Source organism: Helobdella robusta (assembly GCF_000326865.2).
Source record: "Helobdella robusta unplaced genomic scaffold HELROscaffold_28, whole genome shotgun sequence".
Taxonomy (NCBI): domain Eukaryota; kingdom Metazoa; phylum Annelida; class Clitellata; order Rhynchobdellida; family Glossiphoniidae; genus Helobdella; species Helobdella robusta.
In genome coordinates, this window is record NW_008704435.1 from 122702 (window position 1) to 132531 (window position 9830).

The following is a 9830-nucleotide window of genomic DNA, read 5'->3' on the forward strand; positions in this document are numbered from 1 at the left end:
ATCAACGGAACGTTTTTTGACACCTAATTCGCATCAAAGTTCAATTTTAACCTGACACCTAATTCGCATCAAAGTTCAATTTTACAACACCAAAGTTAATTTTTACAACGTCAAAGTTCATCTTGACAAAGTCAATATTTCCCTATATATACAGCAAGGAGCACTGATGATGATTCATTCGGAATCGAAATATGGCCTTATTTGCAGCATGAATTCGAAAAATAAGTTTATTTTGAATTTTAACAAACTAAACGTTCAACAAAAAACTTTAGTGAGAAAAATCGAAAAAACAAACTACAAACATATTAACGCCAAACATTCGGTAGAATTTATAGAATATTGTAAAAATTATGGTCTATTACCAACATATATATATATATATATATATATATATATATATATATATATATATGTATATATATATATATAAGATTATATAAATATATATATTTATTTATACGTGTGTTGTGTATGCGCGTGGTGCATTTTTATATCCTTTTTTTTATTTTTTATTAAATCATTCAACTAATTCTAGATAACTTTATTACCTGCAATTTGTCGACTTCGTGGTTGTTTCAACCAATCGAGATCTGAAACGAAGTGGATCAATCTTTTGTCAACCAAATAAAAGTTGATGAATTTTAATTATTTTATTTACAAAATGAGAAATATATAAAACTTGTCCCACATGGCGGAGGTTTCACCGTTGGCATACAAGTGTACTTGTCTCCGTTGTAACAACATTTGCTATCTTCATCACGGCACTGAATATCAGATGTACATTCTACACCATCGCCAACAATTGGTAACAAATTTGTTGGAGGTGGGGGACATTTAGAGTCGTCTTCATAATTTTGTGATTTTCTGCTGAGTGTTTTAAGGTCGTCAGATTCATATGGTTCTTCATGAATAGCCTTTTTAAAATGTTTCGATTAAATTAAAAGAATTGAAAACGTTAATCGTAAAATTAATAAAAACTAAGTTTATTTTTTTAATTTTTTATTTAAAAAATAAATTAACGTTTTTAATAGATTTTTTGACTAAAATTTAAATTATTAATACTGAATATTAATTAATGTTTGCTGAACATATTAGCAACAGTTATTTTAAGCACATTAAATTTTAATGTTTTCCCAGGTAGCGACAATTTTAAACAGGTATAAAAAAGCGGCACTTGTATAAAAATAAAAAAATAGCTTCATATTATTAATTAAAAAATGTTGTCTATGTAAAAATGGATGTCGTGATAGCCTAGTGGTCAAGGTCGCCTGGTTTGTTTCGCGGTGCGTGTAGTGACCAGGTTTAATATGACAAAAAGATCACTGCCTATCACGTACTTCGTGTTGAAGCTGTTTATGTGTTGTTGATTTTATTATGTTTATTATGTCTATTATCTGACTAATTTAAATTTTAAAATGAAAAAATATTATTCAGAATTTTTTCACAAGTATGGATGCCATTGCCGTAATAAATAAAGTTTAAATAATAAGCTTTAAATCAGTTTGAAGAAAGTCATGTAGTGTTTCAAGCAAAAAATTGTTTCGGCAACGATATTGTACAAATATTTGTCTTTAGTGACTCTGGGATCAGATCTAACATTTCAGTCCATTGTTCAGCAATATTTATTTACAAGCTGAACCGGTTATTTAACTGATTTTATAGTTTAGAATTGTTGAATTGTTTGTTTTATAGTTTAATTGCTTGTCTAAAATATTGCTATGATAATTACTTTTTTAAAACAGATTTGAAAAGACTCAAAAACTTGTATTTAATAAAAAATTTTACCTTGTCAAACTTGGACTGGGCAGCGAAGTAGTAAATGTGATTTATGTAGCAATTGGATTAATTTATTGTCTCTATTACTGCTGGTATTAAAATAAGCGTTCAACTTCGTTTGCGTTTAAAGTAGCTGCGTTGAACCTATGGATAAATGAACTCTTGACTATCGTTGGAAGCTACAACACGATGCTGGAGATATAGAGATTATTGAAGCTATAACATTGGTGTTGGTAGTTACGAGGTCGAAGATTACAGCAATATTTACACAATGAGCATACGAGGTCATTGGTTTTAACCTAAAACATATTAATTTTAATGCCAAATTTTGATTGAGTTTCTCAGGCAGCTACAAATTTAAACAAATTGTAGTGAACCAGATAAAAGAAATTTCGACATTGAATTTTAGATTGTTTTGAAAGAGAAAAAAATTATTGCCAACCAACCCCTGGGAAATGTGCAAGATAAATTACGTGTCATTGTTCACAAAGTAATTATGGATCAAGTGATTAATAGTTTAAAACAGAGATTCTCTGAGCATAGTAGTCATTACGCTGATTTATCTGTTTTAGATTCAATAAATTTTGCAGAAACTTCAAAAAGAATGCCCACTGACGCAATGCAACACTTGCATGAGTTTCTCAAAAAAATTGATGATACTGTTATAAAAGAATAGATTCAAACACAATTATTGGATTTTGCAAGAAAAGAGGAAAATTTTGAATCAACTCTCGAAAATAGGTGTAATTTGATCATTGAAATTGGAGGGGAAAACAGTGAACAATTTTAATCAGTAGAATTATTAATACTTGAAAATATGTATACTATCCCATCAGTTGAAAACACCAACAACCCCAAATATGAATTCAAATCATTTATAAAATGTATTGTTTGTTGTTATTTTGTTTTCCAAACGTGTTATTTGCATTGCTTTACATATTCAAATCTGTATTTTGCTTACAGATTTGTTTTGACATTATCCTCATTACAAGTTTCTTATGAGTAATCGTTTACTTAATTGACAAAATTTTGAACAAATTTATGATTTTGCCAATGCTGTCAACTTTACAATGATTTATGCCGATGTCTTCCAAGAATCTACAACAATCCGTGATGTTTTACCATCAATTAGTTAAACGATGAGAAAGCTGTTACACTGTTTACAAGAAATACAAATTTATACTATTTAATACTTTATGTTTATGTTGTTAGAAAGAAATTCAACTGTCTAAAGTTGTTTTCTATAATTACATATTTTAATGGGTACTTGATTAAAATGATTCATATACGACTTCATGCGGTAATTTTGAAAACTAAAATTTTTTTATAATGCATGAAATGAATACAGAAACAAAAACATATACAGAAAATGAATTGAATTGAAAATAGTAATGATGTGGGCCGACGTGATCAAATTTCCGAGTCGGATTTTTAAGCCAGTTCGATCCTGTACCATGTTAAAATACAGAGATCAATAGTAAAGTTAATGAAAACCGATAGCGCTTGTTTACACACTTGTAAAACACTGATAAAATAAATAACTTGTACTCTTTTTAAAGACTTTTTATCAGAGAAAGCCCATGTTGTTAAAATTAAAGTTAACTCTAGGCTAGCATGCAAATAGGTTTGGCAGAGATAAATAAATAAAATTATATTTCAATTTAATAGTTTTCATTCCTTTAGTTAATTCTATTAGTTAAAAAAAATAATAAAAAATGTAAAAAGTAAAACGAAGAAATTACTTAATTATGAATGAAAAAAAATGTAAAGAGAGCAATTAATTATCATTTCACTTTGAAAATAAAAACGTCGAGGTTCCTAAAAAACATGGTTGGTTCAAATGTATAAAAAATATTCATGAGAAAATGAATTTTGAATTTTCATAATTTTCAATGCGGGGTGGATAAAAATATTTTTTCAAGGAATCACCCAATAAATTTTGCTGTATTGATATCGTTCTCACAATTTATTTTTCAGTTATAATTATGTTTACAAAATTATATAAATCAAATATAAATAACGCCACTAAATTATATAATCATATCAGTTAATGTTTTCAAGTCACAATTTAAAAAATTTTCATGACCAAAGTATTAACCCAAATGTATCATCTTTAGTATGATTGTTAAACTACAAAATTTGTATGAAAAGATTTCATGGAGACGGGAAAAAATTTTCCGGACAAAAATCTTCCTGACAAATACTCTCCGGACAAAAACCCTCATGCGAAAAATCCTCCAGGAAAAAAACCCAGCTAGTGAAGTAAAAGTTATCAGTGTGGAATCTATGGTGGATTACATTAACGACTCATTTTAGTTGGTAACAGCAGTGTTTTGATTAAAAATCAGTTTTAGACAGGAAAATACCATTTTTAAGTAAAAAAAATTTACCATAATTTTGACGCGATAAGCCTAATTTTGTCCACATAAGCAATCATTCATTTATTATTGGCACCCCTTGTCAAATTTAAAAAATTTTTCAATATTTTTGAAATTTTGCCCCTCTAAAAAGCATTTTTTTAAATTTTCATGAAGCGGCATTTTCTGTATATTTTAAAATTGTTTTATTAGTAATTTTCAGCAGTTATAAATTATAAATTTAAGACGTATATTTTCCCAATAAGATTAACATTTAAGATTAATAATCTAATGAAGGTAAATAATAGATTTACTCAATCATGAGTTTTCTGAGTTTCTCTACAATATTAACGTCATATAAATTTAAAGGATGGCAAGTTATTAAACAACATTATGCAACAAGTACGGAGTTATTCAAATTTTCTATATAAACAGCAACAAGTGCTGAAAATGATTGAAAAATCAAAATAGGTCCTATACACCCGAGAATAAATTGGAGAACTGTATATTATAATAGCGTTAATAAAATAAATAATGACGACAAGAATTTGGTTCGAAATATTAAGATATGTCATAAAAAACTATCCAACGTTAGAAATTCGGTAGATTTCATAAATTACTGCATTAATTATGGTTTTTCACCTGCACTATATATATACATATATATATATATAGTCATTTTTAAATTTCCAAGAGTCATTTTTATAAGTTTAAATTCACGTATGTATATATATATATATATATATATATATATATATATATATATATATATATATATATATATATATATATATATACAATATTCTATAAATTCTACCGAATGTTTGGCTTTAATATGTTTGTAGTTCGTTTTTTCAATTTTTCTCACTAAAGTTTTTTGGTGACAAAAAACTTTTTATTATTATTATTATTATTATTATTATTATTCAAAACAGCACGAGCAGAACCCCTTGCCAAACAAAAACATAGAAATTCGAAAATATAAACCATAAATAACCATAACCTCTCGTACGATCGTCGGACGAAAATAGTAGCGTTGAACTAGCCTTGACAGAAACCTCGCCACGTAACATTCTGAATAGCAAAATAAGATCCGCTCTGCGACGACGGTACGCGAGTGAAAGCAGCTTAAGGGTCTTTAATCTGTTATTATAAGGAAGAGACCTACAGGAATTAACCAAACGTGTTGCTCTTTTTTGAATTTTTTCAATTTCTAAAATTAAACCAATTTTGTAAGATTTCCATGCTTGAACACCATATTTCAACTGAGACCTCACCAACGACTTATACAACAAGATAAAAGCTTCATCTGATAAATTCTTGAAGTTTCTAGCAACAATCCCCAACATGAAGTTAGCTTTATGAACAATTTTCAAGATTTGGCTTTTGAACCTAAACTTGGCATCAAAGATCACTCCGAGGTCTGATATCTCATCAACCTCTGGCAAACGAAAGAGCAGTCCGTTGCAGTCTACAATAGTGAATGGTGTACCTGAATTGTTGCAACCAAACCTTAACATTTGGCATTTTTTGACACTTATATTTAACTTCTATTTACTAAACCAATCAACCATTTTTATAATATCCTGAGAAAAGATGATTTTATCTTCGTCACTTTTTATTACCTTGAAAATTTTTGAGTCGTCTGCAAATAGCAGAACATTGTTACAAACAGAGGATAAATCGTTTATATAAACTAGAAACAATAGCGGACTCAGAACCCCACTTTGGGGAACCCCATTTAAAACTGGTCTCTGATCCGATAAAGTACCATCAAGCTTTACTTGAAACGACCTACCACTGATATAGTTCTGAATCCAATTTAGTAGCTTGTTGTTAATACCGTACTGTTTGAGCTTGAATATTAACCGCTGTGTGAAATCTTGTCAAACGCTTTTTCAAGATCCATATAAACCACATCAACCTCATAACCATGATCCAATCTTTCAGTAATAATCTCCAAAAACCCCAAAAGTTGCAAGACTGCTGAACGACCTGGTATAAATCCAAACTGGCCATTGGAAAATAAATCATTCTTCATGAAATAATTCATAATGTGATCTTTTATCATAGATTCCAGAATCTTGCAACAAATTGAAGTTAATGTGATCGGACGATAATTTTGAGCCAGATCCTTACGGCCTTTTTTATGAAGAGGAACGACATGACTAAGCTTCCAATCCTGCAGCAAGCACAATGCCTTCATCAACTGAACGATAGAATAATCTACTTAAATGGGAGCAGATTGACTTCCTTAATTCCCATAGAACTCGTGAGTGTATATCATCCGGACCTGCTGATTTGCCTGTATTTAGCTTTTCAAGTTTTGATAATACCATGCTTTCGTCAATAAGCAAATCAGCCATTGGGGATAATACATCAGTGGAGTCAAAATAAAAAAAAGTATCATTATCATCAAAAAAAGTATCCTCTCTGTACACAGAGTAGAAGAAGTTAGCAAATACATCAGCTTTCATCTTAGAATCAGTTATCACCCTTCCATCCTCAGTCAATGGACTAGCAACCTCATCACATCTGGTTACTTTTTTCACGTGATTCCAAAACAGTTTAAGATTGGTTTTATATGCACGAGCAATTTTTTTTTGCGACTGCAATTTCATCAACTTTGTATGTTTTTTATTTTTGTCTCTGATTGTTCGGAATTCTTGAATTTTATCTTCTCCATATCTATAAATCAACCTCCAAATTACATGCTTTTGCTTTATCAAAACTTTCAAATCATTGGTCATTTTAAATTTGAAATCAACGAGAAAAATTGAAAAAACGAACTACAAACATATTAACGCCAAACATTCGTTAGAATTTATAGAATATTGTAAAAATTATGGTCTATTAATAACATATATATATATATATATATATATATATATATATATATATATATATATTATATATATATATATATATTGGTACGAGGTTCTCAGCGATAAAACTTCATTAAATATTTTTGCCCATTTTGCGTTGATTAGTTTTTACCAAAAGATTCAACATTTCGTATTTCGGTTAAATCATATTTATTAAAGAGTTATGTCATAGTGCGGCTTACAACGTTGTTTCGGCGTGAGCGCCATCTTCAGAGCCTTAAGTAATATATTTTTATAAATTAGAGTATGTTGAATAATTATAAAATGTATTAATATATGAAATTGAAATAGAATAAATTACGTTGAAATGTGAGATAAGAAAATAAATGAGAATGAATAAAATATGATAAGTTAATTAAAATATATAAAATTTAATAAATTTGTTCTGTTGTGAAGGTTTATATTTATTAATATAAAGCGCTTCTTTAATCTTAAGGCGATGTGGTCCATAGTCGAGAATACTTGGGTTTTTATCAAGTATAGTACGATTGAGCCGAAGCCGAGGATGCCTGAAGGATAAAAATCTTACAACATGCAGTAATTGCTTCACCCTCTGCAAAATATACAGGATAATGATAGGGCATGTTTATTGAACCCTCTAGCCAGCAAAAACTGTCAAAACATCTTAACAGTACAGCATTTATTCTCATGCCAAAATTCCAAAGAAATCAGAACTAAACACTTTCTCTGACAACTTTTATCCAGATATCTCTGACAACTTTACATCCACAATAAGCATAGTCTCAGTTATAAACTTTTTTAAAGATTTACAATAATATGGCGATGATAATTTTATGACTCCAAGCAACAATCGTAAATTCGAAATGTCCCTCTGTCACACCATAGCACCAAAAAGGGTGCAAAAATGCCGTTAAAACCTGATACAACAACAAATTTTTTAACATATATCAAGTAAAGCAAAATTTTAATCTCATAATTTCTTACTTGAAATTCGCCTTTTGAGATGTCGTCATCTTTGCTTTCAAAATCGACAAGCCATTTGTCTGTTTCATCAGCATAAGCATATGTTCCGTCAACAATATAATGATTATTTTTGTTAAGATTTTTTGATGATTGATAGCCTGGTAAATATGTGGTACGTAATTCATCATAATTTTCAGAAAGTTTTGCTGTTTTATAAGTTTTTTCTAGCAAACTTTTTGATGATTTTGTTGATGGTTTTATAATTTTTCCTATTAGGGGTGTGTGTTTTTCAACCGTCTCAACAGAAACATTTAAAATTTGTTCATTATCGTTTTGAGTGGCAAAATGTTTTGAAGCACGATTTGACGTGTCTAAAGGATGGGTGGTGTTAACACGATTATCATTAAAATTATTTAATGGAAAACTAGGTATAACAACCAGATTTAATTGGTTTTTAAAAAGTGTTTTTTTCCTAGAAAAATCTTCTGTCCCATCGTTTTGAGGTGATTCTATTAAATGACGTTTATAAGTGTTTTGGCGGTGTTCAGTTTGCTTCATTGAACTATGACTACTCCATTTGTTGTAAAGCATCTGATCATTAAGTGTCGACTGTAGGTTGTGTCGATTGCGAGTAACGACGTTGTCGTCTATGTTAGGTTTCTGTAGGTTTCTTGATGCTACAGCAACTAATAATGTCACAAAAATCCAAAAAAGCAACATGTTTTCACATAAATTATAGTACACTGAAAATATTAATTATATATATTATATACATTTCTTGAAATGCGTGTTAAAAGACACAGTCTTATATAGTGCTGATGGATAAAAAACAAAACGTAATATTATATTTTCATATTGATTCAAATACATTTAAAATATAATACATTAATATATAATTTAAGTATTATTAAAAAATAATAAAATAGCTAGGAAAATCGAAAATTTAACTGAAATATTTAATAATAATATTACAATTGCTTTTATGTTTAATATATATATATATATATATATATATATATATGTGTGTGTGTGTGTGTGTGTGTGTGTATGTGTGTGTGTGTGTGTGCGTGCGTGTTTGTGTGTGCGTGTGTAATAAACTTCACCGATTTTTTGAATTTTCGACTTTTTTCAATTTGTCTTAGTAATTTTTTTTTCCTTAAAATTATTGCTGATAGATTTTGACGTTAAATTGTCATCGTCAGTGCATTATTTATTGATTTAAAATTATAGTTTTAATATTATTAAAAATATATACAAATAAATTCTAAAGATTTTAACAACGAAAAACTTGAAATTTTTTAAAATATTTGAACGATAGTTGTCTAAGTGGCAACAACAGCGTCAAAGCGCAAAATTCATTCAATTTATTATTGTTATTATTATTGTAATTATTACTATTATTGTTGTTATTATTATTATTATAATTATTGTTATTATTATTATTATTATTGTTGTTGTTGTTGTTGTCGCTGTGATTCGTTGTTGGATGTTGACGGATATATTTATTATCGGATGTTTGCTCTATGAGTATTGATTCGGCCAGTCCGAAATTATAATGGTCGTAATTCAACATATGTTGAAATCTTACATTACAATAACAACCATTATAATTTACGACTAGCCGAATCAATACACATAGAGCAAAGACATCCGATAATAAATATTCAACAACGGGCAATTAGAATTCTTCCTACCAATAAACTTAGAAACATAGGAATCATCGATAATAAAAACACGTAAAAGTGTTATATTAAACGAAGTTGAAGGTTGTAATATATATATATATATATATATATATATATATATATATATATATATATATATATATATATATATATATATATATATATATATATATATATATATATATATATATATATATATATAC

At 28.5% G+C, this 9830-nt stretch overlaps 1 protein-coding gene across 1 annotated transcript; it reads right to left on the minus strand.

The window, feature by feature from the left end:
• Window positions 1-650: 650 nt before the first annotated feature.
• Window positions 651-3232, minus strand: HELRODRAFT_173814 (hypothetical protein; the record flags this gene model as incomplete). Its single annotated transcript, XM_009020425.1, has 3 exons — window positions 651-914; window positions 1298-1349; window positions 3183-3232. The coding sequence occupies 3 exons, from the start codon at window positions 3230-3232 to the stop codon at window positions 651-653; spliced, it is 366 nt and encodes a 121-aa protein (XP_009018673.1).
• Between the last annotated feature and the right edge of the window lie 6598 nt (window positions 3233-9830).